General features: G+C 41.4%; 1 protein-coding gene across 3 annotated transcripts in view; it reads left to right on the forward strand.

Moving 5' to 3' along the window:
* Positions 1 to 20,798, forward strand: part of KCNN2 (potassium calcium-activated channel subfamily N member 2) — a 91,194-nt gene that overhangs the window by 61,639 nt on the left and 8,757 nt on the right. For 2 of the 3 annotated variants that reach the window (XM_048502958.1, XM_048502959.1), the window contains 3 exons: positions 11,095 to 11,205; positions 12,057 to 12,184; positions 19,152 to 19,160. In XM_048502958.1, the coding sequence (XP_048358915.1) occupies positions 11,095 to 11,205; positions 12,057 to 12,184; positions 19,152 to 19,160 (248 nt within the window). Of the gene's footprint in view, positions 1 to 11,094; positions 11,206 to 12,056; positions 12,185 to 15,074; positions 16,124 to 19,151; positions 19,161 to 20,798 lie in introns of those variants that run through there. The other variant, XM_048502960.1, reaches the window with a different exon arrangement.

The following is a 20,798-nucleotide window of genomic DNA, read 5'->3' on the forward strand; positions in this document are numbered from 1 at the left end:
CTTTATTAGGCATATACCACACAGGGAAAGTAAAGAGTAAATCTAGTAGAGAACAGTAAAAGTAATATGGTCATCAGCCAACGGAACCTAATTCAAAACACGCAGCAAAATTTTGGCTACAATTACCATTATTTCAACCTCAGGATTGTTGAGCAGGAAAATAATCTTTGCATTGATAGGAAGATCCGAGAATCCAACTGAGGTTAAGGCAGAGAAGTCTAGCCTAAAGCTGTTAGGGCAGGAGAGCAAGATGTGTTCAAGGGAGTCAGTGTTAGTAGGAGAAAGAACAGTGTCGATCATGCTGAGGGATGCTGTGTAGTTTCCAGGCTGTATGGCCGTGTTCTAGCAGCATTCTCTCCTGACATTTCTCCTGCATCTGTGGCTGGCATCTTCAGAGGATGTGATAGTAGGAAAGGAAAGCAAGTGGAGTATATATACCTGTGAGTAAAGGTCAATAGGTGAGGGCATCTGAATAGGAGTGGCCTGGCAAGTGAGTAACAATGAAGTGTAGCATGTGAGTAACAGTGGAGATAGCAAGGTCAATACGTGAGGTATCTGAATAGAAGTAGTCTGGCCTTTGTTGCCTTTGATTGTCTATAGTCATCCTGTGTTTGTATGGAGCTGATTAGTCACTGTCTTGACTCTAGAGTTTTTCAAAACTGGCAACCAAATTCTGTTCATTTTCATGGTTTCTTCCTTTCTGTTGAAATTGTCCATGTGCTTGTGGATTTCAGTGGCTTCTCTGTGTAGTCTGACATAGTGGTTGTCAGAGTGGTCCAGAATTTCTGTGTTTTCACATAATATTCTGTGACGAGGTTGGTTTATTATGTGTTCTGCTATTGCTGATTTTTCTGGCTGAAATAGTCTGCAGTGCCTTTCATGTTCTTTGATTCTTGTCTGAGCGCTGCATTTGGTGGTTCCTATGTAGACTTGTCCACAGCTACATGGCATGTGGTAGACTCCTGCAGTAGCTAGAGGATCCCTCTTATCCTTTGCTGAACGTAGCATTTGTTGAATTTTCTTAGTGGGTCTGTAGATTGTTTGTAGGTTATGCTTCTTCATCATTTTTCCTATGCAGTCAGTGGTTCCCAGATGATGTCTTCATCTGACTTCTCTACTATTTCTGCCGCTTGCACTGGAGGCTCAGGTAGTGATTCCACATTAAAACCTCTAACAATGGGGAGTGGTCTTCCTCCTCCCTTTGCACTGGTAGATTCAGGAGTCAGACACAGATCGTGTCAGCTCACAGTTCCTTCAGTCGGGAGATTGTGTCTAGTGGCAGTGAGGCCAGTGAGAGACAGAGAGAGGAAGGCTAGGTGGCCAGATTCCTCTAATCTCAAACTGCCAGGGAGGAACAGTGTTTGTTATAGGCTAGATAGCCTGGATTTCTGGAATAGGGAAAGTTCACCTGGGGGCCCTCCTAAAGTCAGTGACCATTCCCTTTTGGTGATAAAGGGCGGGTGAACTAGGAGCATGGCCGTAGGTAAGGGTTTGAACCCCCCATTCATGTCCGAAGCTCCGCCCCTCCGTTTGTGGGTTTTAAAAACATTTTAGTGCTTTTTTGGTTTTTGGCCTGCAAGGGGCACATTGTTTGGGCTAGCAGCACCAAACTTTCAGGGATTGTTTGGGGGACTCTCCTGATGATACTACCCGGGCTTGGTGAGGTTTAGGTCAGGGGGTCCAAAGTTATGGACTCCAAAAGGAGGTGCCCCATCCTCCATTGTTTCCAATGGGAGCTAATAGAAGATGGGGGCTACACCTTTGAGGGTCCATAACTTTGGACCCCCTGAGCCAAAATTCACCAAACCTGGGATGTATTATCAGGAGAGTCTCTTATTGATATCACCCAGGTTTTGTGAAGTTTTTTCCAGGGGGTCCAAATCTATGGACTCCCAAAGGGGGTGCCCCCATCCCCATTGTTTCCAATGGGAGCTAATAGGAGAGGGGGGCTACACCTTTGAGGGTCCATAACTTTGGACCCCCTGAACCAAATTTCACCAAACCTGGGTGGTATCATTAGGAGAGACTCCTAAAGATACCCTGAAAGTTTGGTGCTTCTAGCTTAACAATTGCACTCCTGACAGCAGGCACCCCCCAAATTGCCCCAGATTCTCCTTTTAAATCCACCCCCTGCAGCATGGATTTAAAGGGAGAATCTGAGGTCCTCAATTTAGAAGAAGAAGAAGAGTTTGGATTTATATCCTCCCTTTCTCTCCTGTAGGAGACTCAAAAGGGCTTCATATCTCCTTGCCCTTGCTCCCTCCCTGTGAGGTGGGTGTGGCTGAGAGAGCATTGAAAAGTTGTGACTAGCCCAAGGTAACCAAGCTGGCGTGTGTGGGAGTGTACAGGCTAATCTGAATTCCTCAGATAAGCCTCCACAGCTCAAATGGCAGAGCAGGGAATCAAACCCTCCAGATTAGAATGCACCTGCTCTTAACCACTATGCCACATTGAAAGTGATGCTGTTTCAGGGTGGGGGATAATCCACCCCAAAACAGCATCACTTTCAATGTTGTTTAACTAGGGACCCCAGATTCTTCCTTTAAGGTGAATTTAAAAGGAGAATTTGGGCTCTCTAGTTTAAACACCATTGAAAGTGATGCTGTTTAGGGGTGGATTCCAGCATCACAGCGATTGCCCGGGGTGTGTGTGTGCAAAACTCAGATTTTTTACCAGGCTCCATTTTCCCTCTATGCCTCTGCCCAGAGGGGAGGGGCAGGGCAGGGGAGGGTAGGGCAGGGGAGTCTGCCATCCCCAACCTCGGAGAGCTGCTTTTATAAGCGCTAGGCCAGGGGCGGGGCTTGGGGAGGCGTGGCCATGCCCTAGGGGCGGGTGGGGGTGTGGCCCTGCCCCCGAACCCCCCCCATAAAAAATCTATACCTATGTCCCTGACTAGGAGTGTGCTTTACTGCGGGTGGAAAGTTTTCCCTCAAGAGGCACCTGTGGGTGAATAAATCTGTGTTGAAAACTGCTGTAACATCTAAGAAAAAAACATCTACCTATGAAACTTAAAATGCTTTTGAAATCTCTCTGTTCCATCTGAGAAGCTAAACCAGTCTGTAAATAAAATTTAGTTTTGTTTTAAACTTTAACCAGTACCAGGGTATGGCTGATTGTCAGAAAGGGGTAGTGTCTTTACATTTAAAAATCCATCCCCCATAAACAGAGTTTCCCTCCTTTTTTCCAGAAGGCTCTGTTTTCTCCTCAGAGTGAGAAGGGGGGTTGGTGCACTCTGCAAGCCCAGTGCACAGAGAAGAGTCCTATGGTAAACATTCCATGGGTGATGGGCCATAGATGTCTGATCTCAATTGCATCTTATACAGTGCAAGTCAGATCTCACTGTGTCTTAAATCTAAAGAGCCTATAATTTTGCTCCCTTATTGAAGCAAAAATATGATTTAATAAATGTCAGTACTGTCTGACCAAATCTTTGAATCTGAACTATGTGTGTTAGAGCAAAATAAAAACTGAAATCCAAATACATTCTACATGTGCAAGAGCTTATAATCACATGAAACTGCATTATAATGTATCATACAACTGGTCTTCTGGCCATATCTACTTGTAGCTCTACAGGGTTTCAAGTAGAGATCTTTCAAGTCAGCTGATACCCGATCTTTTTTTTTTAAAAAAAGTGCTGAAGATATTGGGGGTTGAATTTGGAACTTGTGCATACCAAGCAGTTGTTCTGACATTTGCCAATGCCTATCTCCTTGCAATATTTTATGAAGGCAGAAGCATGTGAACTGCTGCAACACAAACCCATTTGAACATTATTTGAACATTATGTTATCTTACACAAGCCTTTCCTTTGTCTCATGGTTCTTCGAACCCATCTCACTGTATTTTTGTAGATTTAAGGATGGTGGTTGTATGTGTATGTCTAGCAGTATGACAACGTTTCCATCATGATTTGTTTATTATACATTTTAAAGGGCTCCTAGTCATTGCACAGACATCTCAAGATGCCTCTTCTATTCCTTGTGAACTTTGTGACATTTTAACAAAGACTTCCTTTTCTCCAAAAGGTTAATTAGTCATTGAAGTGCCAACTATAGCTTATAATCATTTGTTGGAAAAGGGTGAGCCTCTGTGAAAGTACATCCTATGGATTGTTTTAGAAAGGGAGGAGCAAAGAAGTTCAAAAATAATTTGAATGGTGCAATGACCCTACACTTTCTGACACAATGGGGACATTTTTTTTCCTCCAAAAGGCAGTTTATCACATCAGAACAAAGTAGCCCTTACTTTATGAGTTTTGTGTTTGAGTGATGTTATAAAGGTATATAAATCTTTTCCCACCCTGAAATTAAACTATATTTAGCCAATAAATTAGGCTTTCCCCCCTAAGAACCTTCCTAGAAAGCTGTAGAGCAGTGGTGGCGAACCTATGGCACGGGTGCCAGAGGTGGCACTCAGAGCCCTCTCTGTGGGCACGTGCAAACAGAGTGCCCCCCCCCCCAACTAGACTGGCTTGGGCCGTTGGGCTCAATTATTAGCATTAAACCTAAGACCTAGTTTTGGGGAAGCAGTGTAGGTAACCCTGTTAAGAGCTGTTAAACCCCACTGATTTTCATGTGAAGGACTAAAGCGTGATCCTTTACCTGGGAGTAAGCTTGGTTGCTGGCGATGGGGCTTGCTTCTGAGTAAACCCTCCTAGGGTCGTGACTCACCCGTTGGAAGAGTTCCACGGTTGCTTTAAAGCAAAGCCACCGACTTCCACCAAGCTTACTCCCGAGTAACGCACGCCTCGGAGCCAACTGTTTTTTCTAAACTAAAACCTCAGTATTCAGGTTAAATTGCCGTGTTGGCACTTTGTGATAAAAAAGTGGGTTTTGGGTTGCAGTTTGGGCACTCGGTCTCGAAAAGGTTCGCCATCACTGCTGTAGAGTATCACTATTTCCCCACCCCATTCCTTGTCAGAAGTGATTTGGCACCAGGGGCTTTTGAACAGTTAAAAAAAAAGAAACTAGAAAAAAATAATTAACATTAACCAAGTTGTTGGGTTAATCATCCTGTGGGACAACCATATGATGTCCTCCAACATAAAACCTATCAAAGTCTGTCAGATGGATATAGAGCAAGCTGTTTGTATATCACTAACATTTCTCAACTTTCTTCTCTCCTTACCACCTATCCAGCAATCAAGGTGGCAATGAAATTATACCCCACCTTTCTCCACAGTGGGGACTCAAAGCAGCTTACATCATTTCTCCTGTCCTCTTTTTTACCCTTACAACATCCCTGTGAAGTAGGTTTGGCTGAAAGCATGTGACTGACCTAAGGTCACCCAGCAAGCTTCCATGGTAGAGTGGGAAACAAACCTAGGCCTCACAGATCCTAGCTTGAAATTGTAACTCCCATATCACGCTGGTTTTTGTGGAGTGGCTGCTGTTGAACAGTAGTGCGTAGCTAAATCTGGGTCAGTTATACAAATCAGGTGGAAGCTGGTGGTTGCTATTGGGCCTTGCTACCAATGGCAAGCTCTCCTGCAGGTGAAAGTCTTCTGAAAGGAACCAGCCAACTTTGCTAAAGTTTGCTTGGGAGGGGCAAATGCTGTGGGCACCCAGTTGAAGGTGAATCTGATGCTCACAGAATGAGTGTCCAGCCATCCAAACTTTAGGAAAGCTGGCTGGTTCCTTTCAGGAGACTCACACCAGCAGCCCTGCAGGAAATTAGACACTCATACTCAGAACAACCCCCCCCCCCAGAGCCCTTCCCCCAAATCTCCAGCACAGAGCCAGCTGGGCATAACAGCAGGATGCACATTTTTGAAGATAGAGGCACCAGATTTTAAGGTGGCTCCAGGAGGCCCTCCTGATAATAGCACCCCAACTCTAATGATAGAGTTGGGGCAAAAACTTTGCTTTTGGGGGTGGTGGGGATGGGGGTGGAAGTGTGGGCAGGTTGAGAGAGTTCTGAGAGAATTCAGCCAGCAGGCTTCATGTGTAGGAGCGTGAAAACAAAATAATCCTTTTAGGGGCCCATAAAATTGAACCCCCAAAAACAAAGTTCACCAAGCCTGCATGCTATTACCAGGAGGGCCTCCTGGAGCCACCTTGAAAGTCTGGTGCCTCTATCTTAAAAAATGTGCAGGCTGCACAGAAATTCCCCATTGGGTACAATGGTGCCAAGGCACTACAGAGCAGAGAATCTGGGCAAATTTCTTGGGGAGCCTTTCAGGGGCACATTTTTAAAGCTAAAATGTAAGGGTCTCATCCAGAGACTGTCTTGATGATACCACCCGAGTTTGGTGGAATTTGGTTCAGGAGGACCAAAGTTATGGACCTTCAAAGGGGTAGCCCCCATCTCCTGTTAGCTCCCATTGGCAACAATGGGGGCACCAACTTTGGGGATCTATAAAAAACATCAAAAATACCCAAAAGAATCAAACGGACCCGAATTTTTTGGATATCCAAATATGTTATTTGTCTTATTCGGGCATACAAATAATTTTATGACATTATTTCTTGGTCAGGATGCTGATTGCCCACCCTCCACCTCATTTCATCAGCCATTTTCCGACTACCACCCAGATGAACAGAGAAGAAGAGTTTGGATTTATATCCCCCCTTTCTCTCCTGTAGGAGACTCAAAGGGGCTTAAAATCTCCTTGCGCTTCCCCCCTCACAACCAACACCCTGTGAGGTAGGTGGGGCTAAGAGAGCTCTGAAAAGCTGTGACTTGCCCAAAGTCACCCAGCTGGCATGTGTGGGAGTGCACAGGCTAATCTGAATTCCCCAGATAAGCCTCCACAACTCAAGCAGCAGAGTGGGGAATCAAACCCGGTTCCTCCAGATTAGAATGCACCTGCTCTTAACCACTACGCCACTGCTGCTCCAGAGCAGGAAGCAATGGCTGGAATCGGTGGAAGATCCACTGCCATCAATGGTAATATGTCATCCCTGCTTGTCCTCCTGCTTTATGTGTTGCCTTATACTTATTAGCTCATTCTGTCTTCTATTCTTTAGTTATCTCTGACTGTCCTTCTTGTTATTCTCATTATCTCCTGTTTTCACTTTCTCCTTTCCAGTTCTTTCTGCTCCTCTCTTTTTACTTTCTTACTCTGTACTTGTGACTTTTTCTTAGCTTCTGTTCTCTATTCCCTATTTAATACTCACTCACTATTCTTATTGTTACCACACTCCCTTCTTTACTGCTCAGCATAGCAAATCAACCCAAGTGCTGTACTAATCCCCAAAAGAGCACCTCCTGCCATCTGTAAGGTCAGCCTCACTGCAGAGTACAATAACCTCTCACTGAAGTATGTTCCAAACAAGCTTGTACAACCTCTGCCACATCAATGAAAGATTTCATTGCCACATCAACGAAAGTGTCACATTTTCATTCTACATATTATGGCACTTTTCACAAGTAGAGTGAACTAAGCAGCTGTTCAACCCTGTCACTGAATCAATGGGACCTGACCAACAAATCTTTCATTTTAGGTCAAATTATTATTATTTATTTATGTTTTAAACTGAATTTGCAAAGAAAAAGTACACAAGTGCATTGTGAAGACAATACCAAACATCACTCTTTAGAGGGATTTCTAGGGATGCAAATGTATTACAATAAAAAATATTAATTTGAGACAAAGTTTAAGGTACAATGCTTGTAAACTATTACTTATAGAATATCAGCCTTTCCCCTGTGGGTAGTGGAAACAGCAAATTACACTGTATTTCACCTTCATGGCTTAATTAGATTTAAGGTAAGAGTTTTAATAAAGTCCAAAGATAAAGTTTAAACAGACTATTTTTATTGCATTTGTTCATAGTATAATTGTACTTTCTTAGCAGACAAGTATTATTAATCAAGTATTATGAATTGACTCAATTAGGTTCATTATTGCTGTAGTGTAAATGTTAAATGCTGTTTTTAACATTGATATTAACAACGTAACTTATTCTAATGGCCATAATTTGCCTTTATACATGGTAGAGAAACCTGAAAAGTGCTACTAAATTATTGACAGTCATTTGTCAGTGTTTTTATAAACAGATAAAGATACACAAAAGAGGTTCTCATATATTTAAAATGTTGTGCTTCCCCCCCAGCTTTTTAGTGCAACCCTATGTAGACTTACTCCAGTTTAAGCAAACTGGTCTTCAATAGGATTGGATAGTTAATGTAGATCTAGATGTAAGTAACCCATGCATCAGTTTCTTCTACCATAATCCCAGTTCCTGCAGGGCCTTGAAGGCTTTCTTCTTTCTCTCTTATCAGCATTTTTTTGGTAATATCTAGTCCTGTCCTGTTCTATCTTAGGAAGAATCATTCATACCTAGAAGTAACAAGCAGATGGATGCTGCTAATGGCTTCCCAGTGCAGCTAGAAGATGAAACTAAAGAAAAATGAATACCATGCACAACCAGTGGTGGGATTCAGCCAGTTCGCACCGGTTCATCAGAACCGATAGCTAATTTTTTGTGTAGTTCGGCGAACCAGTTATTAATCCCACCACTGATTCGAAATTCATGCTTTGACTGTACCTAAAGTATCTTCATTTGGCTCCGAGGGGAGGAAGGGGAACTCAGGCTGCCCCCACCTGGCTCCTCCTCACCTGGTCATTCCCACTGAAAGGCCTGCGGCAGGCAGCTCAGCAGTTTTTCGCAGTGCAAAACAAGACTCCAGGAGACGTCCGGAGATGGCTCCCCTCTGCGCCCTCCTGCTCCTTTCTCTGACACAGCCGGGTGCAGTGCAAAGGAATCCCCTAAGGGATTCTTCTGTTCCTCTCCATGTATCTGCTGGGCTGCCTTTTCTCTGGTGCAACCATGCCGGGATATGGCTCGGTCCAGTCCAAGCAGCAGCTGCTGCTGTCTGGCTGCCTCCCTGCGCTTGCTTCTGGGGCTCTTGCAAGTCCTCCAATCCTGCAAGGCGGAGTGGAGCGCCTTTGTCGCCAGAGAGCCAAAGCATCGAGGCTGACCTGTTTCCCAGGCAGGATTTAAGCGCACAAGCTGCCAGAGCTGCTACTCACCTAACATTCCCTTTTTGGGCTTCTAACCCTCCCTCCCCTTCTTTTTCCTTCCCTTCTCTCTCTCCTCGAGGTAGAAAGCAAGGAGCAAAGAGCAGAACGGTAAGGGGAAAGCAGCAGGTTCCCAGAGCAGTGATTCAAGATGTACTGAGAATTGGGGGGGGGGGGGGGGGGGCAGGCGGCAAGGAAGAAAGTTTACTCTCCTGCACTTGATTGGAGGTAGGTGCTGGGTGCAGGTGGGTGCCAGTTGCAGGAGGGGAGGATAGAGATGTTGCTCCTTAATTCCACAGTTCACCAATCGCAGTCTACAAGCTACGGGTGGGAGGGGGTGTTCCAATCTTCACCCTACACCTCTCCTCTTCCTGGGGTGGGGACTGAATTGGGAAGGGGGGCTACAGGAGAACCCTCACTAATTTCTTCAAGGGGGAATTTAAAGTGTGGGAGAGGCAGGAAGCGAGGAAATGGGGGGGGATGTATGCTAAACAATTTTTTCCAGTCACCTATGGGAGTTTGCTGCAGGGACGGTTTGGTTGGGATGATTTTGAATTGGAGGTTTTGTGGGAGGAGGGCATCCCAAGACTTGACAGCACTCCCAATATTTGCACCACCATAAATCCAGTGACTTCAGTAAGCCTTCGGCAGATGCCTAGCTATGCACATTGTAGGGGGCAGAAAACTCAGATTTTGCCCCAGGGCCCATTTTTCCTATGGAACTGGTTGTTAAATTATTTGAATCCCACCACTGGGCACAACCAATGGATTTTCAGCTCCATTGCTTTCTACTAAAAATGTGACATAGAGTTAAAGCTAGGATAGGTAGTAGGTGCATCGACTTCCTTAAAAAATCCAAACATAGTCTTTTAAAATTTGTGATGTGGCTTCTTCCTTTGACAAATGGGAATGTTTCTGGAACAGTTTATGTAGTCATTGGAGTTGGTATTCCCAAAAGTGATAGTGCTCCAGACCCCACCCTGCTAACCTCTCCAGCTCTGTCACCCAAGATTTCTTCTGTCTCATGGTGGATTTTTGAAGATATCTTTATCATACTTAAATGACCTTTAAAATCCCCTTCTAATGCTAAGTATTAGTATTAACAAAAATAATTAAATTGAATTGTAACTTCATCCACAACATGCTGAACTAGGCAGGCACTAGGGCCCAAGTGGAGCATTCTAAAGCACAGACAGTGCAGCATGTGGTGGATGAAGTTAGAATTCTAACTAGAGTTCTTTTTTTTTAAGGGTATAGCAGGATACTAAGCATAACTATGGCAGGATGCTTAAAGGTGGTCAGATTATTTCTGAACTTAGAAGTAAATGTACTTATTTGGTTCACATGTTGCCGATGTTAACCATGTATAGAAGAGGAGTTGGAGATGAGTTTGGATTTTACCCCGCCTTTCTGTCCTGTAAAGACAGCTTACAAACTCCTTTCCCATCCTCTCCCCACAACAAACACCTTGTGAGGTCGGTGGGGCTGAGAGAGTTATGAAAAATTGTGACTAGCTCAACTGTGACTCAGCAGAAATCATGTGCAGGAGGGGGGGGGAAACAAATCCAGCTCACCAGATAAGAGGCCACCCTTATGTGGAGGAGTGGGGAATTAAACCCAGTTCTCTAGATTAGAGTCCAACACTCTCAACCACTGTATCATAATGGCTCTTTATGTAGAGCAAATACACATAGATGTTAAAGTTTGGTGTTAAGACTATAAAAATTTCTGGTATATTTTGTCTTTTGCCATCAAATTATGACAAATCCCTTAGGGCCCTCAAGGCAAAAGGCATTCAGAGGTAGTTTGCCATTGCCTGCCTTTATGTAGTGATATTCCTTGGTGATCTCCCATTGGAAATACTGCTTAGCTTCCATGAGGAAGGCTGGTTGCAGCCTTGACTATACTAGAAAGAAGAATTGCAATACACCTCCGCCCCAATTAACACCAACCATGAATTCATTGGTAGTCTCTTTGTTAAGTACTTTTCAATTAAAATGATGTAGTGTATAACATTTTCACACCTGGGAGCTAACCTGATTTCTATTCATATTTTGTCAATACCAGGTCCATTCTTGAAAAATATATTGCAGCACTTCAGGATTTGTTAAATTAATATTTTTCAGGGTGCTGGGTGTACTGCACTGGTGGTAGCTGTGGTTGCAAGGAAATTAGAACTTACCAAAGCTGAAAAACATGTGCATAATTTCATGATGGATACCCAGCTAACTAAAAGAGTAAGTTATATCTGCTGACTTTTTTGTGTTCTATAATGCTTCATTTTCTTCTTTGAACATGAATAGGTTTAGATGGGTATAACTGTATTGAGGATTTCACTGCAACTGTTCAAACTTCATGTCATCTTTGAATATTTGGTCAATTGGTAACACAGCTGATGGTTTTGTTCTAGAGTAATATGTTAGAAATACGATGGTTGGGAATGAATTAGACACAAGTACATGTACTGTCTCATGCCAGTTTGATCTGGCTGTTTTCCCTTTAGTTGACTAACTTTATTACAGTCCCTCAACATGTTAACAAGAGAGAGTTAATTTGTAACAGATAGGAGAAATGTACTGTCTCTAGACTGTTGTGATGAATTAGCTTTTGAAGTTTAAAAGTTTATAAAAACAATCTAATTATTGTAAATTCAGGATTCCAGTTTCAATTCTAATTTGCACAGTTATTTTTCTCTGCAAGTATACATTGAATATGAATTAATCATTCAAACGTATTTTGACATTTCATCTATGAAGGGACAACACAATGGAAAGGGAAAATTTCTACATATGCATGAACTGAGGCAGGGGTAGGGATCAGCATCCAGGTTATAGCATCACAACCATAAATGTATAGATCTCATAGCTCCCCATGATGTTGGAGTGTGGCATTGGTAGTTGCTAAGGGATGTACCAGGCACATGCAGAGAACAGAAACAATTATTATATTATTGCATTAGCTTTCTACATAATCCAATCTGAGGAGTAGTCATTAGTATAAATATTTATAACAGACGCAATGTGCTAGAGAAGACTCAAAGGGAAACAATGTTATTTGAGTCTGCTTGATTTTTTCTGTTGTCAAACAGGTGAAAAATGCAGCTGCAAACGTACTCAGGGAAACATGGTTAATTTATAAAAATACAAAGCTGGTAAAAAAGATAGACCATGCAAAAGTAAGGAAACATCAGCGCAAATTCTTGCAAGCTATTCACCAGTAAGTACAATTTTAGTATTTCTTTTTCTCCCAATAGAAATACTGTAGTAATCAATTAGTAATCAATCAGTGTTGATTTCCATTACAAATATTCTACTTCTTCTGGTAGGGCAGCTATCCCAAATGTACCATCTGTTTGAGTCTACCTAACCTGCTTTCTGTCAAGGAAAAAAATATTGCTGTCTGAATGTGTACAACAATGTACATTTGAATGTGCATCCCCTTGAAACCAAATTTTCATTGGATGTGCATTCTGGTGCAGTCCAGTGTGCACTGTCTTCATGTCTGCTGTAAGTAACTGCTCCCAAGAAATGTCCGCTGCCATGAAACTGCAGGGAGTTTCTATTAATATCTGAAATGGTGAGATACAAAAGTGTAAAATTACCTTGAAATAAAGGGACAAGTATGACACATTCCTATTCAGTGGTGAACAGTTTATGGCGACATGGGGTATCCCATGTCCCTGGCTGCACGCTGTTTTGCCGGGCACCCCCACATGACGAAACGGTGTGTGCCCAAACTGCACACCATGGTGCCCTGACTTCCTGAGCTTCCTGCAGGCCGGCTTCTCTCCAGGCCCTGGGGAGAGCAGGAGCCGGCCTGCCGGGACGTGGGGGGGGGGGCAGGGCTCTGCTGCAATGGTGCCTACCTGGGCCGCCCACCATGGTGCCCTTCCCTTCCCTGTAGGCCAGCTTCTGTCCTTCCCCCCAAGCCCCACCCTCCTCCAGCCTCCCTGGTGGCTCCTGTAAGTGGGGCACGGTGAGGCAATCATGCCCCTGGTGCCATTTAGGCCTGCTACGCCACTGTTCCTACTCCCTATCTTTCTGAGTACATTTCACCTTTCACCCCTTATTCAGAACTGATATCTTGAGAATGGATTTTCTTTCCTAAAATATATCACATTATATAGCACAGATACTAATGTTAATAAGGGAGTGCACTGAAAACATTCATTATAACTTCAGAGTCTGACTTTGGGGGCAGAAGGGATTGTTACTGTGATTTTTCAGATAGTATATTACTGGTTCAGGATTCAAATTTATATGGTTTCAGCATTTGGGACCCCCATTTTCAAAGGGGAACGTATACGAGCATCTGGGGCAGCTGTTTTGCACCGAACTTAATGACACCAATTTTGCACAGAACTTACTCCCCTCTTTAATCTAAAGACACATTTCCAAGCTTCAAATGAACTGGATGAAAGTCAGTTTTAAAGTCCCTGAAGTAGATGGCTCAGTTTTCTTCACAGATTCCTAAAGTGGGGTCAAAGCAGCCTAGCAAGGTAACTCCAACCAACCATGCCATTTTAAAAGTTTGCATTTCCTACTCTTACAGTGACTGATTGACAATAAACATTTCTTATCCTTCCACTGAAAACTCTGTATTTGCCATACTTCCTTGTTGTGGTTTGCTTATTTCCTTTCACATGGGAAGACTTTCTCCATGATTACCCCCAGGCTCTGGAATATCCTCCTCTCAGAGGCCCTTTCTGCACGGAGGCGGAAGGGCTTGGGTCGGCGTAATGAACGCCGACCCGACAACACTGGGACCGTCCACATGGACGCTGGGACCGCCACGGAGCACCATCGCCCGGCTGACCCGCCTCTTCCCCGTCCTTCCCCACTCACCTCGTCGCCGTCGTCGCCCTGCTGGCCTCCGTAAACCTGCCCACGCTGCCCTCCGACCTCCAGGGGTCGGAGGACAGCCGAAAGGAAACGTACCTTCGGAGGCCAGCAGGGCGACGACGGCAATGAGGTGAGTGGGGAAGGACGGGGACAACAACGCATTCCCGGCGGTGCCGTTCGCACCGCGCCGCCGGGAATGCGCTGTATTCCAAAAACCTCCCTCCAGGAGGGAGGTTTGGGGAGGCGGCCTGAGGCCGCCCTGGGGGAGGGGGAAGGGAGTAAGGTCGGCGCTGCTGAGATTTGGCAGCGCTGCCTGTGCGAATGGCTCCCTGGGGACGGCGTTTTTCCGTCCCCAGGGCGTCGTTATTGGCCCGTGCGGAAAGGGCCAGAGATTTGCCATGTGCTTAACCTTCAAGGGTTCAGGCACATGGTGAAGACCAAGCCTCTCTGGAAACCCTCTTCTCAGCTGTGGGTCTGGGGGAGTGGGGCTTGGGGTTAACTTTATGTGTTTTTTATTATTTCTTTTAATTGTTATAGTTTATGATGTTTCATTGTGATGTTTTATTGTTTTCTGATCTTTTATTGTGTAAACCACCTAGAGGCTTCTCTAAAGCAGGGTATAAATATTTTTAAATAAATACAATAAATAAAAGTGACCCCCCACCAAAATGCCTTTCTGTCAGAATGCCATTATGGAGATGTGCTAAAACAAATGACAGGAATGCCTATTAGGAATGAGAGTGGCTTGAAAGCCCATTGGATATAATGGGAGCCAGGAATACCAGTTTATTTGCATGGGTTCTGTTGAACTACAGTGTGTGTATATGTGTGTGTGACATTGTGCCGTCAAGTTTCTTCCAATTTTTGGCAACCCTAGGAATCAATGACATTACAGTACACAAAAGTTACAATAAAATGTAGTTTTCATTGCATTTTCTTTGTAACTTTTGAAGCAAACAAAAAAAACAATGGACAGAATTCAAATTCTGAAGGAAAATGAAAAAAATTCCCTCAATAAAGCTATTTTATCTGAGATTAAACAATTAAGAAATCAATTAGATATGCCTGATACTGAGAAGATACAGCATAAATTAAGATTTTTTTAAAGGTGGAAACATTTTGAACATGCAAACAAACCTGGAACATATCTGGCACATTTTTGAAGGAAAGAAACTGAAAGAAGAATGATAACAGGAGTGAAGAAAGGTGACTGAATTACTCATGTGGAAAAGAGATACAGGAATAGTTTGCTCTGTTCTTTTCAGAATTTTACAGAAATGACTCAGCAAGAAAAGAAGGAATAGAAGAATATGTTAAAGGAATACATTCTAAAAAGCTGACATCTGAACACAGGAATATATTGAATCAAAGTTTTGCAATTCAAGAAATATCACAAGCTATAAAGAAATTGAAAAAATAAAGAACTGGGCCCAGATCGACTTACAGCAATGTATTATAAGTGCTTGGAAGAAATTGTAATACCACTGCTGCAAAAAGTTGTGAATAAAATAAGCCAAGAGAAAATATTGCCTTCATCATGGCAAGAATCTTACAGATTCATTTCACTATTGAATCTGGACTATTCACTTTTTACCTCAATAATGTCAGAGAAATTTAAGGAAATATATCACAGAGCTGATTCATACAAATCAGACTGGCTTTGTACCAAAGAGATTCATGAAAGACAATGTACACTTTGTGATTAATGCAATAGAATTTCTGAAAAAGAAGGAAACAGAATTTATGTTCCTAGATACTGAAAAAAGCATTTGACAATATAGCTTGACCTTTTTCCTGAAAATGCTTGGAAGTCTAAATTGTGGCTCAAGATTCATGAATTGGATCCAAAATATTTATACAAAGCAGCATACAAAGACTTAGAAAAAGGTTGAAGCCAAAAAAAGTACAATAGCTGCTATATTTTCAACTAGTTTCAAGGTTTTTAAAAAGGAAATTTACACAGCAAAAGGCATGACTGAATTTGCAAGGGTGGTAATACAGCAAAAAGTCCATTTACCAGGATGACACAGAAACAGAAATGGAAATCATATTATTTATACTTTTCATAAGAAACAGGAAAGACAAGGTTGTTAATATATATGAATTAATAATCCTCTTGATATATATTGTATTGAAAAGGTGTTAAAAGGCAAAAAACCTCAAAAAAACTAAACATCCTGGATAGATGGCAATAATATATAGTCAATTTTAAATATTTGAAAAACGTTTTTAGAAATTTATAATGGTTATTACCACTGTGGTTTTTTTCTTTCATCTATTTTCTTTCATTATAATTCATCTTGTAACATTGTTTAACATTGTTATCATGTTTATGAAATATTGTTTTGGGTAGTTTATGAGTTATGCTATGATTTATTATTATGATAATCACAATTCAATGCTCATTATTATATTACTGTTTACTGCTCATAGTTGTTGCTATTATCATACATTGTCTACTGTTTATTATGTCATTGTTTATTGTATTTTTTCTCTTTTTATTTTGCTGTAATTGTAAATGTTATTATGCTATAGTTTTTATTTTATTCCCCTTTTCTGTTCTGTTCAGTTTATATTTATAACAAAAGCAATGAAAACGTGAATGGCTTTTGAGAAATCTGTCCCAGTCCTGGAAGTCACCAGAGTGGAATTACAGTCCCTGGTCCAGATAGACTGCTCTGGGCCTAGAATCATAGCCCCCAGAGTGGAATGGCAGTCCTTGAGACTAGAATCAGCGCTCCAAGACTAGAATGGCAGGGTCCAGATAGCAATAGCAGTCCCTAGGCCCAGATAAACTGTCCTGGGATTGTAATAATAGCCACCAGACTGGAAATATAGTCCCTGATACTGGAATCAGGGCTCTGAGACTAGAATGACAGCCCACAGAGTGGAATCTCTAGCCTTGGGACTGGAATTGATAGTCTGAGACTGATGTGACTGCCTCAAGAGTGGAATGACATTTTCTGGGAATAGCAGAAGTGTTCTAGGACTGGAATTACAGGGGCCAGCATATCTCTAGGGGCCAGCATTTTTCTCTGGGAGCTGTCATTCTAGGACCAGAACACTTTTGCTACCCCTAAAAGAAAGGAGGGAAAGAGAACTGCAGCTCTCTGTGGTTTGTCTCCAAAGAGGATTGGCTGAAAGCATGTTCCATTCCACACAGCCTAAATAAAACATCCTGAGGACACTAAAAAGGTGTCCTGGGAAGGCACTCCAAAAGGCTTTCTTCCCAAGACATCCTCAAGATGCCTTATTTTAGCTCAAAGTATATTTTTTGGAGAACACTTCAAAGTGCTCCTTTTCCCCCTAAGCTGCCTGCAAGACATCTCCTATCTGGCTGTGTGGAATGCAGAGCTCAGGAAACATCTTATTTTTCCAGCCCAACCACTTTGCTCTCTGGTGAGTATCACCCTCAGCTTGCACCTGACATTTTGGGTAGAGCTCAAATGATTCTCCCTGCTGCCATTTGCTGAAGGTTGTCCCAGGACGTTTGCTCTGCAGGCTCCAATTCTGGGTGTCTTTTCAGCCCCAAAAGTACATAGTTGTACTCAAGTGGTTCTGCTGATTTTGGCAATATATTAATATTTTTTTAAAAAAGATTTCAATGAGCTATCTTCATAGTCATGCAGACACAAATACAAGAATCTTAGCCACTTGAAAGACCTGTCTGCCTCCAAATGAAAAGCATTGGGCTGACTTGCCCTTCCAGGATTTAGTTTTTTTTTTTTAGTAAGGAAAATCTAAGTCGGTCCATGGAGAGCACCCACTGCTTCTCAATGGAAGGTAGACAGGTCTTCTGAGTGGCTGAGATTCTTGGATTTGTCTGTGTAGCTAAGGAGATAGCTCATTGAAAACTTTTTTAAGGAGGAAAGATCACAAATGACTCATACTTCTTCTTTTGCTATTGATTTGAAGTGGTTGTTCCCTTCCTACTTAATTATTATATATTATATTCAGATTGTAAAATTGAATATCTGCAGTGAATATAAGATCAGTGCTTATCTGACTGACTTCAGCAACTGGGACTTTAAAAGCTGTTAACTATGTAAAAGAGCTATATAAAAGCAATCTTTGGGAGGAAATTCCACAGAAAGTATTGTTGAGTTTTTAATTTACATATTATAAATTTGCACTTTGCTAGTTTGGAGGGTGGGGTCTTTGTACTGCTGAAAGTAATATATTTATGTAAGATTCACAAGTATAATTTTCATAATAGCATAAAGATGCAATTTTAAATGTATCTAGTAAGATATCAGATCCATTGAATTCAGTGGAGCATACTTTTGAGTGAACATGATTTAGGATTAGGTAGTCTCTGGCATGAGCTATCACATAATCAGCCTTCTCTGTTCATATCAAGGCAGAATCTACCTTGCCTGACAATAAATATCTAAGTGATACTGATAGATAAGCAACATGGTGACTATCATATGATGGTTCTCATTTAAGTTAGACTATGTGACTTTTTACTTTGCATACTAATATTATTTTCTAGGTGCTTCCTGTTAGGAATATTGTGAACTATTTGTAGTATATTTGGATGTTTGTTTGATAGGAATTTTTTTTTTCTGAAAAGAAGTGGTGCAGCTTTACACTGTTAATCTGGAAAAGTGCTTCACAAAGTTACAGATCTTTATTCTGTAAAGCCATCCCATAGTGGTCATCTTTCTCTATCATGCTATGCCATTAACTTTTACTAATAGTTTTTCCTGTATCTGGAATTAGTTGACTCAGAGCCAAATAAATGGGTAAAATTAGATACTGCATTTTAATAAAATGAGGGACTTCCTCATGTTTCTGTTCAATCATATTCTGTTGGTAACTTCAGAATGCTAATGTTTATTTTCAATTTATATATTACTGAATGCAATATATTTCTTTTTTTATCTAATGACAATCTATTCTTCACCCACATTTAATGTTTTCCTTTAAATCCCCCCTTTTTAAAGTTTCAATGCAAGCCCAAATAATAGCAAGTTGAGAAGAAACAGGTTGTTCATACCAATCATGTGGTACATTTGATGATCTTGTTAATATTTTATGGATATTTAGTCCACCTATATGTGAAAAGCAAGATGATTAGAACTCTGTGGATATCACACTGTATGTTTGCATCAAGGTTGTGTTATCTTACATCTGCTGCATTATCTTACATCTGAGTTGGACTCAACCTTTATTAATCACTGTCCCACAGAACTAAATGGGGAAGACGTGTGAACCGCAAACTACCCAATGGAGCCCATTGCGTTCACATGAAGATTACCCCTTGTGTTGATTTGTTTTAGTCTATTTTACAGTTTCTTTTCTTTTGTTTTGTCTTTTTATTTCAACAATGAAAATAGAGCTCGGAAGTAAGTTGTGTGGGCTGTTCCTTTCAAATTTGCAGAATTTACCACTGTCTGCATGCAACAAATGGATTCTTTATTTGTGAATTTCAACAGTCTGGTTGCTACTGTGGAACTGCGATCCAAAGTCATGAGTTTCTTCTGTGATAAGTGAAGTTCATAAGGAAGGAATTAGAGCACCAATAATTCTTAATTTACAGAGAAAGATCTGGCCAGTCTCATTCTTAATCTGACTGCTGCAGCTAAGTCATATCCACTGCTTATTTAGTTTTCCCAAAGTATCCTAACATATGTCTCTTTATCCACATACATTTTCAAACTAAGAACAGCAGAAAATCAGTGGTATTTTACAAAGTGGATTATCTATGAGCAAGGAATACACAAACACAGAAACTAACTAAGCCTGACTGTTAGAATTTAGTCTGAAATAAACATCATGCAGACTATGCAACTCCATAGTTACAAAAATTAGAACATACAGACTAGGGTGCAAAGTGCTGTGTACATACATGTGTTAATACCTTTTTAGTTCGTTTCTCACTTCAATCTCTCATGCACCTCCCAAAAGGCCTTTTTGAAAATTGGGGCACCTTCCCAAATAGCATCCAACACAATGCAAGAAGCTATAATTGGAAGTTAAATGCAAGAAGCTATAATTGGAAATTAAAACTGCCAAACCTCTGACTACATCCACTCATTTCCTTTTCTCTAGTATTTATACCTGAGAATCAAGATTACATTTCTTCTACATTTCTCCCCACCTTTTACTGTGGATTTTAAAATTGCTAAGTTGTAGCAATTTGGGAGCATCCATTGCAATTGTAGCACACTCATGTATAGTTTTAACAGACAGTGCATTATTCTCTTGCCTCATCTGGAGATATGATTTCTAGCTTGTTTACTGATGGTATGTAATCCTGATTTTTTTCTGTTCTGTATTCTCCACTTTGACATTACCACTTCTGAAAGTTAAAAAAGTTTTGTAAAACTTTAATGATTATCAGATTTCTAGTAATACCAAGGTCTAGTAGTTTCATGGTCTATATCAGAAGCCTTTAGTCAGTAGCATCTATCTCATTAAAGCTTATGCTACAGTAGATATTAGTCTTCATGGGGATTTAAGACTTCCTTTGGTTTTTGCTGCAATATGACTCTTCTAAAAACTTTTTCTTGTTTTGCTTTGCAATGCCATAAAAAACCTTTTCTGACATTTATCAGACAAGCATCTTCTCCAGTATTGCACTGGAAAAGTAGCTGAACTCAATACAGAGAAGGGGGGTGGAAATCTTTGTTGGTTTCATCCTCTCCACTCTTCAAATGGGATTACTAAATCTCGTACAGTCAAAATAAAAGTGCACAATGAAACACCTCATTCTTCTCTTCATCAAGGCAACTATCACCCATCTTCTCTCTCTCATACAATATGAGGGCATTTTTTAAAATAATAATAATAAAGTATATGCTGCCTGCTGCCTTCCCCAAGTGTAGACACATACTCAATTGAAGTAAAAGAACAAAAATGCCTCTCTTTAGGCAGATTCCACATGGGCCAAAAACAGCAGTGTGAAAATGTTGTAAACCCTTTTACCCCATTTTAAACCATTTTACATCATTTTAACGCCATTTTCACATCGCTGTTTTTGG

This window comes from Sphaerodactylus townsendi, linkage group LG07 (assembly GCF_021028975.2).
Source record: "Sphaerodactylus townsendi isolate TG3544 linkage group LG07, MPM_Stown_v2.3, whole genome shotgun sequence".
Lineage (NCBI taxonomy): Eukaryota > Metazoa > Chordata > Lepidosauria > Squamata > Sphaerodactylidae > Sphaerodactylus > Sphaerodactylus townsendi.